Here is a 25,165-nt window from a genome sequence, read left to right as displayed (position 1 = left end):
TGCAGGATGGCTGGGAGCTGTAGCCAGGCAAATCTCAGATGGAAATAATGAAGAAATGTTCAGCACCCAGGGCGATGAACCATTTGGACCCACTGAGAGGGGACGTGGGGTGTTCTCCAGCTCCCCATGTCAGCAGATCCAGACTGGATGCTTTTGGGGAAGACCTGCCCGAGGGCATGTCCACAAGAAAACACTCTAGCAACCCTGTCCTGAAGTTTCAGTTGATGTAATTCTGCTACATGGGTGGTGGGCGGTTGGCCGATGGGAAGTGTTCTTGTGGTGACCTCGTGCTGGGGTTCGGATGATAGAGCTACCTCTCTCTGGGGGGTGGAGTCTGCAAAGAAATGCAGGTTTTGGTTGCATTAACCAGAAACTCGGGGGTGCAAGTACTGCTCTGCTCAGGCCTCTGCGGGAGAATTGATCCTGATCATGGTCAGCTCTGCTCAGAAGGCTGGAGAGAAAGTGGAAAGGATCCCGAGGTGAGAGACACGGATGATCCACGGGATGGAACGCCGGCCGTGCAAGCCAAGTCTAAAGGAACTGGGTATGGCGACTTAGTCCAAATGGAGATTGACGGTGGCTGCAACAGTGCTCTTAAAATACTCGAAAAGCCCCGGGAAAGGGGTGAGGATGGCTTGTTCTCTGTCACCCAGAAGACAGGACAAGGGGTGATGGTTTCAAACGGCAGCCTCGCAGAGAGGGGGAGTGGATGAGGTGCCTTGGGATGTTCTGAGGAGGCCAAAGAGCCACCTCCCTGAACAAGTTCAGACAGAGCCCTGTGGGCCCTTCTCATCCTGTAGTGCCATGATTCCAGGGTGAGAGTCCTAGTGTGGACCACGTCTCCGTCTTTGGGCTCAGTTTGGGGATCACTGGGTGAAATGCAATGGCCTGCCCCATGCCAAACTTCATACTGGATGATCTATAGCTCCCTTCCGGTCCTACACCTTGAATTAGAGAGCCTTGTTGTAACGTGCTCTTAAGGGTGCCAAATTGTATTTGTTTGTCCTGAAATGTCCCACACTGGGCGTCTGCTTCTAGCTGAACGAATCTCTCTAAGTTTCTGTCACAAGAGTTCAGCCGGCTCCTCGGCCAACGCGAGTTGAGAAGAGGTCTTGCCCTTGTAGAGAAAATCTTGCAGTGACTCACTCCAGGGAGGATCACTAGACCTTCCCTGCGTCGGAGCAGAAACCAGTCTGGGGACAGCCCTCCCAGGAACGGGCAGAGCCCTAAGAAGCCAGAGGAGGGGCTGATGGAGTCTGGGCAGGAACACGCAGCTTGGTCCTCAGGGCTTCACTCAGGCTAGGGCTAGACTACTGTTGGAAAAAGCTACGTGCCAGGGCTTCAGGGTCTGGCGTTGCATTAGACATCGACCCACATCTTCCCTGCTGAAGGACCCACTGTGCCACTGGAATGCAGCCTCCCTGGCATGGGAGTGAGGGGGAAGTGGTGGGGACTGAACTAACGACAGTGGTCTGTGACACTGGAGCAAAATCACCCCCTGGGCCAAGGGCCGTGGGGTGTGTAATGGCCGTGTGGAGCAGAAAGGAGCACGGACCGACTCTCTGTCCTTTCATGGCCATGCTGCACCGAGCTGATTGAGCAGGGGAGCTCCTCAGCTAGATACGGGTACCTGTGATTTCTGACCGAAGCGTCTTCCCTGGGAACCCCCCTCAGGCAGCCATGTCCCGCACCTCTCTCAGCCCAGCGCCTGCAGCAGCGTCCTGCACCGAGAGCCAGCACAGGGCTGGGCACCGTCTATAACCCATCTCTAAGCCGTCCCAGTGGGGTTCTCAACTTCTAAGGAAGAAGTAGCATCTGGCTGTAACCAGGCTGGAGACCGGCCTGTCTGCACCTCTGGGATATTTATGCAGCTTTAGCAGTAAACAGCAATTTAGGGACCTTCCAAAGGGAGCTGAGAACTCTTGGGCTCTGGGCTGAGTCAGGGAAGTATTGGCTTCTCTGCACATTTGTGTGTATTTTAAAATAATAATTGATTAGTTAGAAAACTAGGGATAATGCCTAGATCGCCGTACTCTCTGATACTCTTTAAATGCCCAGGCAGGACAGGTGGATAATAGGCAGACAGCTGAGGAAAGAGATGTCTGGAGGGAGACACACACTCTACATGCGTACGGAGCTATCGCTAAAGGATTAGAGATCAGTAATTCTCATCAGTAACTACCTTAGCGCTCATCTGAGAAAGAGGGTTTTGCCCAGAAAAACTGTCTACAGTAGGAAGTTATTTCAAAATAACCCCTTATATTTTGAAATAGTAAGTGGAGCGTTCCCTCTACCAAGTCCATTATTTCAAAATAACGAGATCGGTACTTGAAATCTGAACACCTCCTTTCTTTGGGGAATAACACTTATTTTGAATGAATTATTTCAAAATAGCCGGGCTATGTTTAGACTGGCATGATTTTCTGGAAATGCTTTTAACGGAAAAGTTTTCCGTTAAAAGCGTTTTCGGAAAAGAGTATCTAGATTGGCATGGACGCTTTTCCGCAAAAGTACTTTTTGCAGAAAAGCGTCCATGGCCAATCTAGACGTGCTTTTGCGCAATAAAGCCCCAATCGCCATTTTCGCGATTGGGGCTTTTTTGCGGAAAACAGATGTCAGCTGTCTACACTGGCCCTTTTGCGCAAAAGTTTTGCGCAAAAGGGACTTTTGCCCAAACGGGAGCAGCATAGTATTTCCATAAGAAGCACTGATTTCTTACAGTAGGAAGTCACTGCTTTTGCGGAAATTCAAGCGGCCAGTGTAGACAGCTGGCAAGTTTTTCCGGAAAAGCAGCTGATTTTCTGGAAAAACTGGCCAATCTAGACACAGCCCAGTTGTGTGGACGCTCCACTGCTGCTGTTGTGAAATAACTACACCCCAGAGTCATTCAAAGTCATTACTCCCTAGTGCTTCCAGGGGCGCTAAGTTGAGGTAGCGCGCCCAAAATAACAGAGCCTGCCTTGGACTAATTTTAAGGGTTCCCCATACTGGGAACATGCTAGTTCAATTTTGTTATTGAAGAAGTTATTGTTTCAAATTTAGTTATTTTGAAATAATTTCCTGGTGTAAACACACCCCACGGTGCCACAGGACTACTCATATCTGTGCATCAACCTTGCACTGATGGATCTTGAAAACAGCTAGCAAAGGAAAGTGGCTTTGGACATAACCCTATAATACAGATAGGCACAGGGAGACATGACTCGACCAAGGTCACATGGGGTGTGTTTATACAGCACCCTTACCTTGAAATACGCTACGCAAGTTGCGCTACACAAACGGCATAGCTTGTTTCAAGGTTATTTTGAAATAAACCGCTATTTCAACAAATCCCTTAACCCATGTGGAATGAGGGTTGCAGGGATGCTGGAATAGTTCTCCCATTATTTCAAAATATATTTTGAAATAACGAGCATGTTTAAAGACGCATGATAGCTATTTCGGGAGACCAGAGGTATCCCAAAATAGCTCCACTGTGTAGACGTAGCCATGGAGAATGAGGATAACAGACAGAACCTGGGATTCCTGAGGTCCCTCCCATAGTCATGCTAGCTCTGTTACACCTGGAGGGAAAAGGACTCCTCTTTCCATAGGGCTTGTTCATTGGATGGAGTGCAGAAGAAAGGCTGGAAGGCAGAGTGTTAGCTTTCACCACCCATTCGAAGTGAGTAGTATTCATGGCCTACCATCATCAAACAAACACCGGCCCACCCCTGGCCTCTCAGGACCCGCCCATCAGTCACCCTAAATCCTGCACCCTGGGAGTATTTTTTTCAGGTCAAGATGGACACATGACTGGAAGCAAAGAGTGTATGTCACGCCTCGAAGAACTCCTCCCATTGCCTTCTACCATTATATACTCTTTTAGCAAGCTACGGGCTGTCCTGAATGTAGATTTGACCAATAAAGGGTGTTCCCAGGCTGGGAAGATTGGTCAAAAAATGGATCATGTGACTGCTCTAAAGATTCCACTCATCACTCTAAAAATTTGGGATGAGTTTGGCTCCCAGTAGGATCAGCCTAAGAGCAGGTTTGACCAAAGTGGGTAGGTTCTTCCATAGTATGATTTAGGTAATAGAGGGTCATGTGACCCGTATAAGAGCTCTGCCCTACTGCCCTCTATCAATCAGATGACAGCACTTCCCATAGAAGTCCCAGTGCCATGTGGAAGATGCCATCTCATTCCAAGTATGCGTATTTTAGAAATCATGGGACTCCTGATCGGAAACATGGACTCCTTGACTACCACCAAGAGAACATCAGACTTCGTTTTAGCTCCGAGGGATTTGAACCGACAGATGCTACATCTGTGTCAGTTCACAGGAGAAGGCAGGTGCGGCTGAGAGATGGGTTTTGCGCAACCCTTGCTGGAGGCACCAGATCCAAATCCCCAAACCCAATCGCACTGATGAACATGGTGGCCTCTTCTCATCAGGACCAGGAAGGCGCCCGTTGCTGTTGGGAAGCACCTGAGGACAATGACCGACTAAGGGGTGATGGTCAGGGATAGGGTGTAATAGGCATTATGAACCAACCCATGTTTGCAATGGTCTAAAAATAAGCACTGTTCCTTTCTGAACATCTCCCAACAGATCTCTTAAGGATGACTTTCTAGAGGAACCAGATGCTTGGACAGTGTGGGTACATCTAAACTACATGGCTCTGTCGACGGAGCCATGTAGATTTGTTTATTTGGCAAAGGGAAATGAAGTCGCTATTTAAATAATCGCGGCTTCATTTAAATTTACATGGCTGTCGTGTTGATCAGCTGTTTGTCGGCTCAGCGCGCTAGTCTGGACGCTCCCCTGTCGAAATGAAAGCCTTTTATCGACATCCCCGTAAACCTCATCCTACGAGGCATAAGGGGGATGTCGATAAAAGGCTTTCAGGTCAGTGCGGAGCGTCCAGACTAGCGCACTGAGCCGACAAACAGCTGATCAGCTGTTTGTCAGCTCAGCGCAGCAGCCATGTTTTGCCCACGAATGCTCCTACACTTCAGTTAGTCTATAAGGTGCCACTGGACTCCAGGTCAGACAGTGAAAATGAACTGAGCCTGCCTTGTTTTGGAGTAATCCTGATACCGATCATGGACGAGGATGCCAAGGAGCAGTGCTCAAAGGAGTTTAGGTGAAGGTTTGGCGTGGAAAGAACTGGGCCAGTGCACACATACAAAAGTCAAGCATTCGGTGGTATGTGTTGCTGTTTCAGCTGTCGGTAACCACTGTCTTCAGGAAAAGTTTTCTAAGGATTGTGAGGGCTGCGTCACAACGGCACAGTGACTAGGGTGTCAAAATATGTTAACTGCAAGCTGCAGGACCCGTGCTTTGTCCTGTGTTTGAAAGCTTATCAAATGCTGTCATTGCCATAGGTCAGGCTGCACAATGTCTGGGCATAACTCGAGAACATTTCATGTCAGGGCTGACTTTGGAAAATGCAGCACAATTTGTTCAAAACCCTGACAGCATTTTAAAGAAAACGACCAAACCAGAAGATGCCTGCTTGTATCGTTATATGGAATCTCTGGTCCACCCAAAAAGTTACAGGGCCTGGCTTAAGAAAAGGCTATTTGTAAGAAATTTAACAGGATTAAGTTAGAGAATCATAGAATCATAGAACAGGAAGGAACTTGGAGAGGTCATCAGGTCCAGTCTCCTGCACACATGGCAGGACCAAGCATCATCTAGACCGGGGTGGGGGAGCTATTGCCTGACAAAACACGTTCTGAATCATATGCATCGTGCTCAGGTTCCTGGGATGCACTTTCGTGGTGAAGCTTTCTCAGGTCCATTGCTTTCACAAGCAGAGTTCATCCGATTGTCTATGATAATCGTACTTACTTTTTTGGCAGGAAACTGCCTTTGTCAGAAGCACGGGGCAGTCCCGCCCCGAAGTTGAGAAAGGGATATTTCTTGAATAGAACCTTCTAGAGGGTTTGGCCAGCAACTGTAACACCACACAGTGTTCTCAGGCATAACGGACCATCTGAGCTCAGCATTATCCAACACATTCTTTTATGAATAACTCTTCCCCACAGTTGCTAGGCCCAGAGAGAATTAGAGAGAAGGGGTGTTTCCACTTCCTAGCCATTTTCAAAAGCCAGGGGTCAGAGTTTTAAACTCTTCTCCGAGGACCCACTTGGCCACAACTTTCTGAGCCTGAGTCTCTATTTGGTACTGATTTCTGTTCATTGTGATCGAGGGCTGCTGCACCTCCACTTTTTTTGGGGGGTGTTCTCTCCCAGGTCCATGGAATAGCCCAGGGCCAGTTCTTTCAAACTGTAAAGACTGACCTTTTCCCTACATTCAGGGCCATCTCTTAGTCTTTCATACAGGCCTTTTCTCCTCACAGCTTGTACCCGATTTTGGGGATGTCGATTGTGAGGTCCCCAAATTATCTCCTCAACGGAGGATTCCGCCTCCCCCCCTTTTCAGTGTCATGATGCAGGCAGCGTTCCGGAGCCGGGCTGTCAGACTGTCTGTTTCTAAGTGTGTGTATGTGGTGGAGAAAAACGTTAGGAGGGTGTTGGCCAGTTGGCCTTGGGCTTTCCCTTTGATCCCTGCCCACAGCAAAGGGGCTTTCTCCATTACCCTTTCCTAGAGTGATGTGAGCTCTGCATTCTGGGCTAAGCTTAGGAGGAAGAGCTGGTGTCTGTTCTCTGTCCTCTGCAGAGCTGGTGGGCTGGGCAATGCATTCAGACTGGCTGGGTTTTCACTGGAGCAAGATGGGAGAGCTCTGGGTTCTCAGGCTGAGGAGCCAAGAGCATTTTCCCTATAGCCCCACAACACTGGCTTCTGAGCCAGCTGGCCACAGTATTTATGATCACAGCTGTGGACGTCGGTGTGAGGGCAGCTTGTATGGCTCCACAGCCCATCGTGTCACTGTGCAAGAGGGAACCAGGTTGGTGAGTCTGAGGGCTGCGCTGCACCTAATCCCAGGTGTCTCTCAAGGGGGACCCACCACCCACCAGATGATCCACAGAGTGATGGGGGAGCAACGGAGCAAATGAGAGTGGGAGGCCATGGGGGAAAAGGGCTGGAGGCTTCACGGGAAGATTTGCAGTAGAGGTGGGGCCTTAGAAGAACAGGACGGGGAGGGGCAGGGCGTTGGGTGTCCGTTGCAATGACAAATACAATAAGAAAGGGGGAAATCGACGTCTGATGGAGCGGTACACAGACAGATTCACCAGAATGTGACAATCGGGAAGCACAATAAAGCCAGGAAAGGATTTAATTTGTCTTTGGCTGGCCCGTCAGTGACTCAGAGAAAAGGGCCCAGCAACATGTCACCCACCAGAGTTACATGGGGCTTGATCCAAGAGCCAGAACTTCAGGTGAAAACTTTAGGTCCTTTATGCAGAAGTAGCTGGAGCAGCCTGGTCCGGATCTGTTTGGTCCTCACCCCGTAGATGATGGGGTTTAGCATGGGGGGCACCAGGAGGTACACGTTGGCAATGAAAATGAGGAAATAAAGGGGCAAATCTAGGACAAATCGGGCCATGAGGGAGGAGAAGAGAGTTGGGATGTAAAAGGTCAAGATGACACAGAGGTGGGAGCTGCAGGTCCCAAAAGTCTTGATTCGGGCGTCCTTGGTGGGGAGGCGGAAGATGGTCCTGAGGATCTGGGTGTAGGACAGAGCGATAAAAGACACATCCAGACTGATCCCAGAGAGCAGCACAAAGAGGCCGTAGTATCTACTGATGCGGATGTCAGCACAGGCCAGGCTCACCACGGCCATGTGCTCACAGTGCGTATAGGGGATGATGTTGGTTCTGCAATACGGCCACTGCCTGGCCAGGATGGGGTAGGGCAGTGCGAGCACGGCACCGCGCATCACCATGGCCAGGCCTATCTTGGTTATAACATGGTTCGTCAGGATGGTGGAATGTCTCAGGGGATGGCAGATGGCCACGTAGCGATCCAGCGCCATGGCCACATACAGCCCAGACTCAGTTGCTGTGAAGCAGTGAACAAAGTACATCTGAGTGAGGCAGGCACTGAAATTGATCTCCCTGGCATTGAACCAGAAATTGCTCAGCATCTTGGGCAGGATGGATGTGGACAGGACCAGGTCGGTGACAGCCAGCATGCAGAGGAAATAGTACATGGGCTCATGGAGGCTCGGCTCCATCTTCACCATAAACATGATGGTGAAGTTCCCCAATAGAACTAGGATGTACATGACACAGAAGGGGATGGAGATCCAGACATGGGTCCTCTCCAGGCTGGGGATGCCCAGCAGGATGAAGGTGGAGGGATTGGAGAAGTAAGTTGTGTTGGAGTCTGACATGGTCTACGGGAGAAGGAATCTAACTCTGAAGCAGAACGGTGTCTCTTGCGTGTACTGGTCATTCCCCTGACTTTACGGCTCTGCCCAGAATTCACAATATTGGTCGCAGTACACAATATTGGCCTGGAGGGATAGACAATGACAATATGAGACATACATGCCCTGCTAGAGGCTGTTCTCGGGGGCAAAGCAGATCGGTCGCTCTTCACACACACACACACACAACATTTTCCTTATGCAGAGAAATGAATTATGAACAACCGACCCTCTGCATGCCAGCGGTGTCCCTGGGTCAGCCATGTCCATACGTCATTTTGTGAGAAACCATAATAGGCATCAGCAGGAAATACACCCCAGAGAAAGGCCTGGCCCTCGCTGAGAGCAACACCAGGGGACACCTGCTCCTTGAACTATGGCCCAAGCACAGACCATGGTTGGATACGTACGGAATGAGACAGAGAGTAACCTGCTCTGGCCACGCCCTCGGATCTGGTCGCCCAGTGGCTGTGCAGGACACAGCAGACAGAAAAGGTGTTTCTGAGACAGGCTGCGAGGTTGGGGGGTAGGAGGGATGGGGGGGCTGTTCTAAGAGGACTGGGGGGAAAGTCTGGAACTGGTTAGTTCAGAGACGAGACACACAAGGGGGCACTTGATAAAGGAGAGGAAGCTAATGGAGCTGATAACACACAAAAGGAAAACAGCAAAGATTTCCTGACTCGTACCATCTATTGGCAGTGCTGGAAAAGGGCTAATTCCCCAAAGCTGAGGCAAGTTATCCGCAAAACTCTTTGGGTGGCGAATTCCGTGGCCAAAGGAGGGCAGCTGTGAGCGGGGAAGAGCAATCCATGGCACTGGGAGAAAAGGAAAAGAAATGCCAGAGACTGAGATGGGACCTGACCGGGATCTCGCCCCCTCACCTGTATCTCTTTGATTCTGCACTACAATATCCTGGTGTAAACCAGGCCTTAGTGACACACAGGTCATGGGGCTTATATGTGGAGTCAGCGGGTGAAAATGGAACGGCCTGTGTTGTGTGGGAGGTCAGACTCACTGATCAAACCATCCCTTCTGGGCACAAGCTCCGTGTACTCAGTCGTTTCTGTTAACTACGTCTCATCACATGCAGCACCAAGAAAGGGGAATTTCTTACACAATCCACATTTGGCCCGTGGAACTCCCTGCCACAGAAATCATTTGGACGAAGAGATTTGCTGAATGGGATTCAAAGGTAGGCTGGCCATTGTAGTTGGTGCGGGTGGCACCATCTTTTGTTCAGGCTGACACCTTCAATTTTAGTTCCTTATACATTTTCCCAGCTTAATGGGTTGGGAGTGAAATTTCCCATGCTGGGTGTCTGCTCCTGGCTGAATAGTTTTACACAAGTTTCTGGCCTAACAATTCAGCCAACTACTTGAATGAAAGTGGGAGAAAATATGTCTTGACCATATGTAACAAGCAGGTAATGTTGTACATGAGGGCTGCGTCTACACTGACACGATTTTGCACAAATACTTTTCACGGAAAAGTTTTTCTGTTAAAAGTATTTGCGCAAAAGAGCATCTATACTGGCATGTGCCTTTGCACAAAAGATCTGCTTTTGCGCAAAAGCATCCGTGCCAGTGTAGATGCTCTCTTGTGCAAGAAAGCTCCAATGGCCATTTTAGCCATCGGGTTTTCTTGCGCAAGAAATTGATGTTACCTGTCTACACTGGCTTCTTGCGCAAGAAGCACTGATTTCATACAGTAGAACATCGGTGTTCTTGCGCAAATACTCGCAGACAGTGTAGACAGGCGGCAAGATTTTGCGCAAAAGTAACCACTTTTGCGCAAAATCTTGCCAGTGTAGACACAGCCGAGTAGTGTGTGTGCACCTCAGTTTCCCTGTCTGCTTCCTGTTTAACAAGTTGAGGAGGGAGGGTTTGTTGCTATGCAGAACCAGGTGTGACCTCCCCTAGTAGGCAGGACACTTGGATAATGGCCTGGAGATATGGGGTAACCTAGCGACCAGTAACCTGGAGACTTGAGTGGAGCAGCGCAGGTTGGAAGGCGGCAAGTTCTGGGGAGTGGGAGGAAAATGGCCCAAGGAGAGAGGACCCTGCTGACCTGACCAGCCAGTGCCAGCCAGAGAGGAACAAGGGAGGGAGCAGAGAGAGCCCCAGGGATGGAGGAAAGGGGACACACAGAAGGAGTGTTGGGTCTGGTGATAGAAGATCAGTCTGGAGAACACCACTGAATTACTCCCTCGGAGCGCGGAGGCCTCGCAGGTCCAGAGTGAGGTGACTCCCGGAGGGGGACCGTGGTAAAAGATGGGCATACAAAAGGTTCAGAGACATGAAGTTCCCGGAAGTAGAGATCCTTAGCCCCAGGAGAGAGCGGATGCCCTCCATGCTTTCCAGCAGAGAAACGTCAGGTAAAAGCCTCCCCCCGCCAAGTCGCCAATTCACAGCCAGAGCCCTGAGGTTCAGGAGCAGGAGGGGAACGTTTCTGGGCACTAACACACGGTGGCTTCTCAGATCTAGGGTCGGTTTTAGTCCAGGGGAGCTGGGCCTCACTGGGGCCTGAGCAGAGTCCGGGCCAAGATCTATGAGCTGGGCATTGTCCTGTACTTCTACAGGCACCTTTCAACCCGACAGAGCCCCTGGGCCACTGCAGTGCGGCCTTTGGGGCTGGAGGCATCAGCCGGGCTGGGCTGGGCTGGGGTGCACCGAAATGAGGGACATTTTGACCCATGAAACTGGAGGGACATTTTGACCCACTCCTAGCGCAAGGGCCCTGGGCTGTTCAATGGTCGTGCAGAGCGCAAAGGGCCCAGACCGACTCTGCCCCTCACACCCACGCTGCCCTGGGGCTGTGGAGCAGGGGAGCCCTTCAGGAAGAGCTGGTACCTGTGAGTGCTGAGAGGGACGTGTCTTCCCTGGGAACCCCCTCAGGCAGCCGCGTCCCCACCTCTCTCAGCCCAGCGTCTGCAGCAGCGTCCTGCGCCGAGAGCCAGCACAGGGCTGGGCACTGGTTATAACCCAGCTCTGGGCTGTCCCAGGGGGGTTTGCTCTGTCTTGGGGAAGAGGCAGCATCTGAGTGTAAACAGGCTGGAGAGGAGCCTGTCCGCACTTCTCTGCAATTTCTCCATCTTTAGGAGTAAACAGCCATTAAAGCCCTTCCCATGGGAGATGAGGCCCTTTGGGCTCTGGGCTGAGCCAGGGAGAAATTGGCTGCTTTGTGTGTTTGTGTCTATTTAACAATTAAAGTTGATTGGGAAGCAAATGAGGGTTAACGCCAACGTAACCCACACAGCTCCTGGGTGTGGGGCACTGTCCCATGGAGTGGCACTTACACCTCTCGCAGAGAGACCGAGTGAGTTTGCTTCAGGGCCTTAGTTAAGCACTGGCTGGCTTTCAGCTAATGCAACAGTGAGTGGCTCATGCCCTAAGCTTCAAAAGTCCCAGGTTTGGTTCTCCTGTCGGCGTGACACCTACGTTTCCATGGGTCTGGTGCATTGTAAGTGCCCAGGAGGGATGAGTCAACGGCTCCCGGACAGACCTGGGTACAGATGCCTGAGGGGAGACACAAACACTATTTTGATTGTGCAAAAGCGGCGAGGAGTCCTGTGGTACCTTATAGACTAACCGGAGTGTCGGAGCATGTAGTGGAAATTCCAGAGGCAGGTATAAATATACAAGCATAAGAAAAGAGTTCCAATCAAGAGTAAGGGTAGAGATAACGAGGTCAATTCAGTCAGGGACCTGGCCCTCATCCTCCTTGTCTGAACTGACCTCATTATATCCTGCCTTACTCTTGACTGGAACTCTTTTCTTATGCCTGCATATTTATACCTGCCCCTGGAATTTCCACTTCATGCATCTGACGAAGTGTGTCTTTGCCCACTTAAGCTCCAATACATCTGTTAGGCTGTGTCTAGACTGCACCCATTTTGCGGAAAAGGGATGCAGATTAGACATAGCGCAATTGCAAATGAAGCGGGGATATGATTGCACTCTTTAAATATATTAGAGGGATAAATACCAGGGAGGGAGAGGAATTATTTAAGCTTAATACCAACGTGGACACAAGAACAAATGGATATAAGCTGGCTAGTAGGAAGTTTAGACTTGAGATTAGATGAAGGTTTCTAACCATTAGAGAAGCAAAATGCAGGACTATGTAGCACTTTAATGACTAACAAGATGGTTTATTAGGTGATGAGCTTTCGTGGGCCAGACCCACTTCCTCAGATCAAATAGTGGAAGAAAATAGTCACAACCATATATACCAAAGGATACAATTTAAAAAATGAACAGATATGAAAAGGACAAATCACATTTCAGAACAGAAGGGGGATGCAGGGGTGGGAGGGAAGGAAAGTAAATGTCTGTGAGCTAATGGTATTAGAGGTGATAATTGGGGAAGCTATCTTTGTAATGGGTAAGGTAGTTGGTGTCTTTGTTCAATCCCCCCTGGAGAGTGTCGAATTTTAGCATGAATGCCAGTTCAGAGGATTCCCTTTCAAGTGCAGATGTAAAAGGTCTTTGTAGCAGAATTCAGGTAGTTAAGTCATTGAGACAATGTCCTTTCTGGTTGAAATGGCAAGAAACTGTTTTTTCTTTGTGATCCTGTCTAATATCTGTTTTGTGGGCATTAATCCTTTGGCGAAGTGTCTGAGACGTTTGTACAATGTAAATAGCGGACGGACACTTTCGGCACATGATAGCATAGATTATATTTCTGGATGCGCAGGAATATGTGTTCTTGATCTTATAACTCCCTTGGTTAGGTCCAATAATGGTATCAGCAGAGTGAATATGTGGACAAAGCTGGCAACGGGGTTTGTTGCAAGGGAAGGTACCAGGGTTGGTATTAGTGTGGTATGTCCTGTGGTTGTTGGTAAGAATCATCTTGAGGTTAGGTGGTTGTCTATAGCAGACTATGGTCTGTCTCCCAGAGCCTCTTGGAGTATGGTATCCTGTTCCATTATAGGCTGTAGTTTATTGATAATGTGTTGGACAGGTTTAAGTTGGGGGTTGTAGGTGACGACAAGTGGTGTTCTATTGTTGGTTTTCTTGGGTCTGTCTTGTAGTAGATGGTTTCTAGGTATTCGTCTGGCTCTTTCAATTTGCTTTTTTATTTCTCTGGTTGGGTAGTTGAGATTTATAAATGCTTGGTAGAGATCTTGAAGTTTCTGGTCTCTGTCAGTGGGATTAGAGCAGATGTGGTTGTATCGAAGGGCTTGGCTATAGACGATGGATCGTATGGTGTGTTCTGGATGGGAGCTGGAAGCATGTAGGTAACTGTATGAGTCAGTGGGTTTTCTGTAGAGGGTGGTGTCTAATTTTCCATTGTTGATTTGTACTGTGGTGTCCAGGAAATGGACCTCCCGTGTAGAATGATCCAGGCTGAGGTTGATGGTGGGGTGTAGGTTGTTGAAATCTCTGTGGAATATCTCCAGTGTTTCTTGGCCATGCGTCCAGATCATAAAGATGTCATCGATGTAGCATAAGTAGAGAAGAGGTAAAAGGGGACGGGAGTTGAGGAAACATTGTTCTAGGTCAGCCATAAACATGTTAGCATACTGTGGGGCCATGCATGTACCCATGGCTGTGCCGCTGATCTGGAGGTATAAGTTGTTCTCAAACTGGAAATAATTGTGGGTGAGAACAAAGTTACATAGGTTACATACAAAGTTACATACGGCTACATTTCTATTACTAACCATTAGAGGAGTGAGGTTCTGGAACGGCCTTCCAAGGGAAGTAGTGGGGGCAAAATATCTATCTGGCTTCAAGATTAAACTGGATGGGTTTATGAAGGGGATGGTTTGATGAGATAACATGATCTTGGTAACTAATTGACCATTCATTATCAGAGGTAAATAGGTCAATGGAGGGATGATAGGAGTTACTATAGAGAACTTTCTGGGTGTCTGGCTGGTGAGTCTTGCCCACATGCTCAGGATTTAGCTGATCGCCATATTTGGGGTCGGGAAGGAATTTTCCTCCAGGGTAAATTGGCAGAGGCCCTGGAGGTTTTTCGCCTTCCTCTGTAGCATGGGGTACAGATCACAGCTGGAGGAATCTCTGCATCTTGGAGTTTTCGAAGTATTTGAAGGCTTCAATATCTGAGATATAGGTGAGAGGATTATTCTAGGAGGGGTGGGTGAGATTCTGTGGCCTGCACTGTGCAGGGAGTCAGACTAGATGATCATAATGGTCCCTTCTGACCTTAAAGTCTATGAGTCTATGAGTCTATTTGCATAAACATGGCTGCCGCTTTTTTCCAGCTTGGGGCTTTGCCGGCAAAAAGCACCAATCTAGACGGGGCTCTTTCAGAAAATAAAGCCTTTTCTGAAAGATTCCTTATTCCTGATTTTAAGAGGAATAAGGGACCTTTCGGAAAAGGCTTTATTTTCCGAAAGAGCCCCATCTAGACTGGTGCTTTTTGCCGGCAAAGCCCTGAGCTGGAAAAAAACGGCAGCCATGTTCATGCAAATGAAGCGGGGAAGATTTAAATCCCCGCTTCATTTGCAATTGCGCTGTGTCTAATCTGCATCCCTTTTCCGCAAAAGGGGTACAGTCTAGACACAGCCTTAGTGTATAAGGTGCCACAGGACTCCTCATTGTTCTTACCAAGGTGGATGTTGGCACAGGCCAGATTCAGCACACCAATACATGTGCAGTAGTGTTAGGGGATGATGTTGGTTCTGCAATACAGCCATCGCCTAGTAAGGAAGGGATAGGGCAGTGCGAATATGACACAGCACTGCACCATGGCCAGGCCAATCTTGGCCACCACGGACTTTGTCATGATGGTGGAATGTCTCCGGGGATCACAGATAGCCATGTAGTGACCAAATGCCATGACCACATATAGCCCAGACTCAGTTACTGTGAAACAGTGAAGAAGTACAGCTGGGTGAGGCAGGCACTGAAATCGATCTCCCTGAAATTGAACCAGAAGATGCTCAGCATTTTGGGCAAGATGCATGTAGTCAGGACGAGGTCGGTGATGGCCGGCACTCAGAGGAAATAGTACACGGAGCCATCGAAGCTTGGTACCTTCTTCACAATGAACAGGATGGTGATGTTCTTCAAGAGGGCGATGGCATAGATGATGCAGAAAGGGATGGAGAGCTAGACATAGGCCCCCTTGTGACGGACCGGGCTGGGTCCGGGCACAGCTGAGGGCGTCCGCTCAGGGCAAATTGCTCAAACTTGGGGCTTCTTACAGCCCCAGACTGGAGGCCCTTCCCAAATAGGGCACAACCAGTCGCACTGAGCGCTTCAGCTGCCTGTCTGTCCAGCCAGAAGCTTCACGAGCAAAACCCCTCAGAAACCCCAGCTCTGTCCGTGCCCCAATCAGCCCCGGGCCTGCACACAAGTGAGGGGCTATAGAACCCGATCTCACCTTCCCCGAACGGGTTCTTCAGGTCCCAAGAAACCAGCCACAGGTCCCAATCAATTTACACTCTGGATCTTACCCACAAGACACGCTGAGCCAATCCTTAAATTCTACATTCTAAAGGTTATTGCTAACAGATAGAAAAGCATGAGATTAAGTTTGTTAAAGTATCATACATTACATGCATCAAATCTGCCAGTTCTCGATGCAGGCTCGTAGCAAAGATGTTATAACTGCTGGCTTAAAATCTCCAGTGTACATCCTATGTCAGGATGGGTCCACAGTTTTTTCTGGCTTGTGGTTCCCTGCAATGTTGCCTGTGGGATTAAGAGCTGAGCTGAAGACCAAAATGGAGGGTGCCACATTGCACTTATATACCTCTCCTGGCATCTTCTTGGTCTGATACGGTTACATAGTCCATCAACGTATCCTGGTGTCCCAAGTCAGCAACCATTATCCTGGATGGCTCAAACATCTAGACATTCCTCAGGTGTGGATTGGCACCCAGAGCCTCATTGTCACCTTGCTAACTTGCATAGCCATCAGCTGATCCTCTCTTGACCATTGCTCTGCCTCAGACAGAGAATTTTCAAGCATCCATACAGAGCACATGGTTAGAACTTCACATACAGATACTATACAATTACAGGAATAGCATAGACAGAATGGCTACGTCTACATTGGCCCCTTCTTCGGAAGGGGCATGCTAATTTTCCACTTTGTATTAGGGAAATCCGCGGGGGATTTAAATATCCCCCACGGCATTTAAATAAAAATGTCCGCCGCTTTTTTCCGGCTTTTAGAAAAGCCGGAAAAGAGCGTCTACACTGGGCCCGATCCTCCGGAAAAGGGCTTTTTCCGGAGGATTTCTTATTCCTACTTTGAAGTTAATTAGCATGCCCCTTCCGAAGAAGGGGCCAATGTAGACGTGCCCAATGAGTAGAAGGTAAGCTTTCGTTTGACACCCCACATGTCCCCCTTCGTGCCAACTTTTGTGGCAAACACCCTCCCATGGGTGCAACTATGACCTTTAGAGTCCGATAACGTTACACCCCCGACGCAAAATTGATGCAGGAAGTAATGCTAGTGACATCACTGAGGGCATTACACGGGTCCCCCCATACTAGATAAGACATCTGCCACAATATTCTCTTTTCCCTTTATGTGGACTATGTCCATTCGTATTCCTGCAGGGCCAGGCTCCAGTGCAGCAACTTGGAGTTGGTCCCCTTGGCCTTGCGCAGCCAAACCAGAGGGGCATGGTCGCTCATCACAGTGAATCTCCTCTTGTAGAGATAGTGTTTGAGCGGCTTAACAGCCCACACAATGGCATAGCACTCCTTCTCAGAGCATAATTCTGCTCTGCGGAGGACAGCTTTTTGCTGAGATACGCCACAGAGTGTCTTTTTCCCCCACTCCGTCCTGCATTAGTACCGCCCCCAGCCCAACGTTGGAAGCATCACTGCACAACAAAAAGGGCTTGCTGAAATCTGGGCTGGCCAGCACGGGTTCCCTGGCCAAGGCATCCTTTATGCTCTGAAACCCTCCTCACAGGCCTCTGTCCACACCACCCCGTCTGGCCTCTCCTTCTTTGTGAGGTCTGTGATTGGGGCTACGACCTCACTGAACCCCTTCACAAACCTCCTATAGTAGTTGGCCAGGCCCACAAATGACTGGACCTGCTTCTTTGTTTGGGGAATAGGCCAGTTCTTAATGGCCTCCACCTTCAGGGTTTCGGGGTGCACCGACCCACTGCCCACCTTGTGCCCCAGATAAGTCACCTCTGAGGTCCCCATCCTGAATTTGGACACCTTGACAGTCAGGTTGGCCTCCCCGAGCCGCCACAGCACCACCCCTATGTGATTGAGGTGATCCCGCTAGGAGTCACTGGAAATGGCCAGGTCGTCAATATAGGCCATAGAGAAACCCTCCAGTCCTTGTAGGGCCTCATTGACCAGCCTCATGAAGGTGGCTGCTACCCAGGGCTGGAGACCACGACCCTGAGGAGGGGAGGGAGGGTGCAAGAAAGAGGGACTTTTGGGTCCATGAGTCTGGGGGAAACTCATCCCCTATGGCAAGGGCCCTGGGATATTTCTGTGCAGAGCAGAAAGGACCCCAGACTGACTCTACCATATGGCCCATGTGGCCCTGGGTCAGTGGAGCAGGGGAGCCCCTCAGCTAGAGCTGGTACCTGTGAGTGCTGAGAGGGACATGTCTTCCCTGGGACTCCCGTATTGGGATATGTACAGGTGACTAGGGCTCTGGGTTAGCGGTTAGGGGTCAGCCAAGCAGGCATTGCCCTTTAAGCATATTTCCCCCCTTTGTCCTTGCAGGCTAGAAAGGTCGTTACACTGAACGGTGTCGTGTTTTGACTTCTCACTTGCCCTGTAAAATACTTGCAGGGTCAGCGCGCTTTCCCCTCCCTGCAAGCTGCTGCGGAAGGCAGTATGTAAGGCTGATTCAGCTAAAACCAGTAAAACAACAAACAGGGGCGGGTAGAATCGTATTCCTCACCTGCTTATCGATATTCATTGCATGGGGGTGAACTTTGCTAAATGAGGGTTTATGGAAAGTACTGACAGGTGTGTGAATTAGCACCCTGAAATGGATAAAGGAGAGTAACTGGTGTCAAACCATTGCCACTTAGAACGTTGTGTTGCATTCCGAGGGGAATGTGAGTCAGCAATAAAGTGATCCATTTCCCCCATTCGCTCTGGGTCGGCTGTTTCTTGTCTAACACCCCCGAGGTACCTTGCTAACTATAGCAGCATCCCACGCCGAGAGCCAGCTCTGTGATGTCAACCGTTTATAACACAGCTCTGAAATCCCAGTGGGGTTCGCTGAGCATTGGAGGGGCAAATGGCATCTGAATGTAGCCAGGCTGGATAAAGCCTGTTCTAACTTCTCTGTTACTTTTCCATGTTTAGAAGTAAACAGCAACTAAGGGCCTTTCCCAAAGGGAGAGAAGAATCTCTGGGTTGAGTCAGGAGGAACTGGCTGCTCTGGGAATATCTCTGTGTTTAACAATTATAGTTGATTAGTAGGAAAACTAGAGATAATGTCCACATCACCGAAGGGTCTGATACCCTGTAAGTGCCCAGTATGGAAGGGAAGATCGTATCCAGACAGGTCTCCAGATAGGTGACCGAGGGTAGACGGGAACAGGGACACTTTCTGAAGGATCTGCAAATCACCCAGCAAAACAAAGTCCCAGTGAACATCTCGGTACACAGATCGGTAAAGAGAAGCACAGGGAGATGTGACGTGGCCAATGTCACAGACAGTGACAGAGAGCACACCAGAGTCCTGACTTCCATGCTGTGACCATGGTCCCCTTGTGAGTAACTGAGCGCAGGACAAGAATGAAATTGACTCGAGCTCCAGTGATGCCTGTTTATTTGGTAGTTGTGAGGCATTTGCCTGGAGAGTAACCTGGAGCTAGGGTGCAGCTAAAGCCTTTGGCAGTGCCTCTGGCTCCCTCTCACACCGAGGCTGAGACAAGCAGCAATCTGTTCCAGGAGATGCGCTAACACAGCCAAGGACATTACCCGCTGGGGCACAGGAAGGCTTTCCCTAGCCAGTCATCAACCAGCAATACATAACAGCTGCAGCCAGTTCTGTGCAATGTCTGAGCCTAGGACCCCAATGTGGAGTTGTCATGCCTTGGTCAGAAGACTGCCCAGTGCCAGTTTATTATCAATCCCATCCCTCCCTCAATATGGAGAGGACAATGCACCAGCATCCCTCTCAGAGCAGAATTTTCTTTTGTATTCCAAACCAGCTGTCATAGATCACGCCCCCCCCTTTTCAGGGTCCCCCTTCCCCAATGTATCCGGGTTAACGGCTCGCACTGGCCGAAATATCACTTGCCCTGGTGGCAGGGTGGGGGGTCCGGGCCCACCCTCTCTCCGGACCCCGACCCAGGGCCCTAACACCAGGAATTTGATGCTCCTGATGGCAGCAGGTGGGGGCTTGCCCCTAAACACGCCTGCTCTCGGGTTTCACGACCCACCCTGGGTCGCTGTCAACCCCGCCAGTGGGTCTAGCCTATGTCCCACCTCCACCTCCTTGCCGGGCTCCTTGTGCCTCCTCGGCCTTCCCCCCCCTCTGTGCTGTTCCCCCCCTTTGTACCCCCCGCAGCTTCCCTCGAAAACTGTGCACTTCCGGGTGCCCCCCCCCCCCCGACGTCGCGTTGCTGACATCAGCGGGTAGCCCGGTCACACCCGGATGACGGTCGGCCTCTTGGCCGGCCTTACCCCCCGGTGCCGTCCGGCTGGCGTCCTCCACCCCGTTGTCGGCGCCCGCGTCCCCTGGCATGAAAGAGTGACAGGGTTGCCTCACCCAGTCACACCAGCATTCAAGTGTTGCAAAATATTGTAGGGTTATTCCTTTGTGTTATTGCAACATTCTGTGTACCTTGGAATGCCGTGTGGCTCAGCCTCGTGATGTCACAACTCAGCAAGTGCCCTGCTCTGGGTCTTTAGAAAACCTCTCTTTGTGTCTATACAATATTGTTATCCATTGTGCTTTTCTAGCTGGTGATGATGCAGTACAGCTATTCACAACCATGAAGTGGTGTGCCTCAGTTGACCCATCCACACGGCAGAGCAGGTTTAGTATGGTTTCCCTGTTGTGACAAGATTTGAACCTGTGTACAAGAGTTAGCCCTAACCCTATTCTTAGTAATTCCAATACTCTTTTCCAAATATCATACGATACACATTTTCATGGGATATATTGCCAGTATTGAATTCTTTAAGAAGGTTTACCATGAATAGCAAACATTGTATCATGAAACTTAATAACCACAAACAACAATCAGAGATGGGGAAACCTATGAATTAATGAGCTGTACACAGTAGGAGTCCCCTGTATGTGACAGTCAGAAAGCACAGTAAAGTCTTTTCCCCAACGTATAGTTGGGGAAAAATAACCCCAACTATATGCATAGTATGATGGGGGTTAATTTGGCTACGACAAATCAAGAAAGAGATCTTGGAGTTATTGTGGATAGTTCCCTGAAAATTTCCACACAGTGTGCAGCGGTGGTCAAAAAGGCAAATAGGATGCTAGGAATTATTAAGAAAGGGATAGAAAATAAGACACAGAATATCTTACTGCCCCTGTATAAAACTATGGTACACCCACATGTTGAATACTGTGTACAGATGTAGTCTCCTCATCTCAAAAAAGATATTTTGGCCTTGGAAAGAATTCAGAAAAGGACAAGTAAAATGATTAGGGGTTTGGAACGGGTCCCATATGAAGAGTGGTTAAAGCAACTGGGACTTTTCAGTTTAGAAAAGAGGAGACTTAGGGGGGATATAATAGAGGTCTATAAAATCATAAGTGGTGTGGAGAGGGCAAATAAAGAAAAGTTATTCATTAGTTCCCATAATAGAAGGACTAGAGAACATCAAATGAAGTTAATGGGTATCAGGTTTAAAATGAATAAAAGAAAGTTCTTCTTCACACAGCGTGTAGTCAACCTGTGGAACTCCTTGCCAGAGGATGCTGTGAAGGCTAGGACTATAATAGAGTTTAAAGAAAAGCTAGATAATTTCATGGAGGTTAGGTCCAAAAAAGGCTGTTAGTCAGGGGATAGAAATGGTGTCCCTGGCCTCTGTTTGTCAGAGGCTGGAGATGGATGGCAGGAGACAAATCACTTGATCATTGTCTTCAGTCCACTCTCTCTGGGGCACCTGGTCCTGGCCACTGTCGGCAGACAGGATACTGGGCTAGATGGACCTTTGGTCTGACCCAGTACGGCCATTCTTATGTTCTTATGTACTTAAGTCAGGAAAGGATTTATTTCCTTTTTGACTGGCCGCTCAGTGATTCAGGAAAGAGGAACCAGCCGGAGCAGCCTGACTCGGATCTGTTTGGTCCTCATCCCGTAGATGATGGGGTTTAGCATGGGGGGCACTAGGAGGTACACATTAGCAATGAGACTTTGGAAATGAAGGGGCAACATGGGGAGAAATCGGGACATGAGGGAGACCAAGAGAGGTGGGATGTAGAAGGCTAAGATGACGCAGAGGTGGGAGCTGCAAGTCCCAAAAGTCTTGAGCCGGGCATCCTTAGTGGGAAGCCTGAAGATGGCCCTGAGGATCTGGATGTAGGACAGAGCAATTAGAAACATATCAAGACCCATCCCAGAGATCAGCACAAAGAGGCCGTAGTAGCTACTCACACGGATGTCGGCGCAGGACAACTTCACCACAAACATGTGCTCGCAGTGCGTGTAGGGGATGATGTTAGTTCTGCAATATGGCCAGTGCCTGGCCAGGAAGGGATAGGGCAGCGTGAGAATGCAGCCACGCAGCACCACAGCCAGGCTGATTTTGGCCACCACCCGGTTTGTCAGGATGGTGGAATGTCTCAAGGGATCACAGATGGCCACGAAGCGATCCAAAGCCATGGCCACGAAGATCCCAGACTCAGTTGCTGTGAAGCAGTGAACAAAATACAGCTGGGTGACGCAGGCGCCGAAATCGATCTCCCTGGAATTGAACCAGAAAATGCTCAACATTTTGGGCAGTGTGCAGGTAGAGAGGACCAGGTCGGTGACGGCCAGCATGCAGAGGAAATAGTACATGGGCTCATGGAGGCTCGGCTCTGTCTTCACAATGAACAGGATGGTGACGTTCCCCAAGATGGCAATGGCGTACATGGTGCAGAAGGGGATGGAGATCCAGACATGGGCTGTCTCCAGGCCAGGAATGCCCAGCAGGATGAAGGTGGAGGGGTTCGTGAAGTAGGTTGTGTTGGAGTCGGACATGGCCTAGGGAAGAAGGTGTCCAAATCTGAGACAGAATGGTGTCTCCTGCATGTGTTGTACATTCCCCCTGACTTTCTGTATGTGCCCAGGATTTAGTTTTCCGACTGCAGAACGTATGCCTGGAAGGACAGAAAATGATAATGTGAGACATTCTTTGTACTGTTGGTGGCTGTTCTCATGGGCAAAGCAGATCGGTGGCCCTTCACACTGAAGAATCCATTTTTTTTTATTCAGGGAAACGATTTATGAACAATTGACCCTATGGATACCAATAGCGTCCCTGTGGCAATAATTCTATGTAGCATTTTGTGGGAATTCTTAATAGGTACCAGCTGGAAATTCACCCTGGAAAAGGCGTGACCCTTGTTGAGATCAACACCAAGGGGTCACCTGCTCCTTGCAACCATGGTCCATGCACAGACCATGGTTGGACACGTACGGAATGAGACGGAGAGTAACCTGCTCTGGCCATGCCCTCGGGTCTGGTCGCCCAGTGGCTGTGCAGGACACAGCAGATAGAAAAGGCGTTTCTGAGACAGGTTGTGAAAACTGGGCGGGGAGGGGCTGTTCTAAGAGGACTGAGAGGAAAGTCTGGAACTGGTTGGTTCAGAGACAAGACACACAAGGGGGCATTTGATAAAGGAGAGGAAAATAATGGAGCTGATTTAATAGAATCATAGAATACTAGGACTGGAAGGGACCTCGAGAGGTCATCGAGTCCAGTCCCCTGCCCTCATGGCAGGACCCAGTACTGTCTAGACCATCCCTGATAGACATTTATCTAACCTACTCTTAAATATCTCCAGAGATGGAGATTCCACAACCTCCCTGGGCAATTTATTCCAGCGTTTGACCACCTCTGTTCCTTTCACACAAAAGGAGAACAGCACAGATTTTCAGAAAAAGGCTAATTCCCCAAAGGTGAGGCAAGTTATCAGCAAAACTTATTGGCAAGAAAATTAGACCGAAAAAATGTGAATGAAACCTGAGAAAACCTTAAGAAGAGTTTGTTAGATAGTCAAGAAAGAGGACGATGTTGGCTAAAAACCCAATTCCATGGCCAAGAGAGTGCAGTAATGATGGGGGGAAAGCAATATATGGCACCTGGGAGAAGAAGTAGACCCACACGTCCACTTGTGAATGAGTCGTTGCTCACATTAACCGTCTGACGCCTTGGGCTGTGGCTCAGACCTTGTGCTTTGGCCGAGCAGCGGGGCAGCAATAGACTGGGCAGGGTATGTTCACATCCTCCCATTCCCAGCCAGCCGCACGGAGATCAGGTGACAGAAGGCTGATAAGTGGGTGTCCAAGCTAACACCACCAGCTCACGGACAGATCCCAGAATGAAAGAAAACTGATTTCTGCCTGGAAAGAACCCACATATCCAAATATCATCGCATTGTTATTTTTGCTTGATCGTCCCCACTTTTCTATTGTTAAGCTGCATGTTCTTTGTCTGGTTCTTTATTTGTTTCTGTTTGCTGTATAATTAATTTTGCTAGGTGTAAATTAATTGCAGTGGTGAGGTATAATCGGTTACAGAATTACGCTACACTACTGGGACCGATTAGTAACATTTCGGTAAAAGAGCTGGTGAGGGTCGAGCTGGGCAGAACTCCAATTTTACTCTATAAACTGAGGTTTAAGAGGAAATGAAGGAGGCAGGAAACTGGAATCACATTTGCTGGGAGCTAACGACAACACACATTGCAGTGTCGGCATTTGGGGCTTCTGGTCTGGATGCTCTCCCTTAGCATGACAGGAGCCAGGGCTGAGGGGGAAGGGGAAGTGCTCTGACACCGAGCTCCTGTAGCAATTGAAGTGTAGACAAGCCCGTAAGCAGATCGAGAGAAGAATCCAGTCTGGCTCTGCAGACAGGCCGGTAGGGAGACTCCACGGCTATGTCTACACTGGCATGGTTTTCTGCAAATGCTTTTAACGGAAAAGGTTTCCGTTAAAATCATTTGTGGAAAAGAGCGTCTAGATTGGCACGGATGCTTTTCCGTAAAAGCACTTTTTGCAGAAAAGCGTCCATGCCAATCTAGACACAGTTTTGCGCAAGAAAGCCCCAACCGCCATTTTCGCCATCGGGGCTTTTTTGCGCAAAACAAGACAGTGTTGTCTACACTGGCCCTCTTGCACAAAAGCATTTGCACAAGAGGGCTTTTGCCCGAACAGAAGCAGCACAGTATTTCCGCAAGAAGCACTGATTTCAGACAGTAGGAAGTCAGTGTTCTTGTGGAAATTCAAGCGGCCAGTGTAGACAGCTGGCAAGTTTTTCCACAAAAACAACCGCTTTTGCGGAAAAACTTGCCAGTCTAGACGCAGCCCACCATTTCCCTGTGCAGTTCATTCTACTGATTAGTTACTCCCAGGGCTAAACTTTTGACCCTTATTTCCACCTGGAATTTGTCTGATTTCAACTTCCAGCCACTGGGCCTGCCTTTGACTTTCTTTGCTACGTGATAGAGCCCGTTGTTACACTTTCAGACACATACATGACGTTCTTTCAGTCTGTCTCAGTCTGACATTATCTCCAGCCTCGGCTCGGTTGTTGTGGCTCCTCTCTGCACCGTCTCGTTTCCCCGCATCCCTTCGGAAATGTGGACCCAGAACTCCATTCATCCGTGTCCCCATGGCCATGTGCAGCGGTAGCGTCCTTCCCTTTCTTTCACCCGCAACGCGCCTGTTTGTGCAGTCAAGGAACCC

The 25,165-nt window shown here is 49.3% G+C and overlaps 1 protein-coding gene and 1 pseudogene across 1 annotated transcript; both read right to left on the bottom strand.

Annotated features, from left to right (window-relative positions):
• Positions 1 to 7,257: 7,257 nt before the first annotated feature.
• On the bottom strand, positions 7,258 to 8,286 carry LOC142819301 (olfactory receptor 52E4-like; annotated as a pseudogene).
• Positions 8,287 to 21,514: 13,228 nt separating this feature from the next.
• LOC142819287 (olfactory receptor 52E4-like) lies at positions 21,515 to 22,456 on the bottom strand. The gene has a single exon (XM_075905098.2). It carries the CDS (start codon positions 22,454 to 22,456, stop codon positions 21,515 to 21,517), a length of 942 nt encoding a protein of 313 aa, XP_075761213.2.
• Between the last annotated feature and the right edge of the window lie 2,709 nt (positions 22,457 to 25,165).

This window comes from Pelodiscus sinensis, chromosome 1 (genome assembly GCF_052426305.1).
Source record: "Pelodiscus sinensis isolate ZL-2025 chromosome 1, ASM5242630v1, whole genome shotgun sequence".
NCBI lineage: Eukaryota > Metazoa > Chordata > Testudines > Trionychidae > Pelodiscus > Pelodiscus sinensis.
Note: the sequence above shows the minus strand (reverse complement) of the source record. Positions and strands in the feature narration are given on the sequence as shown.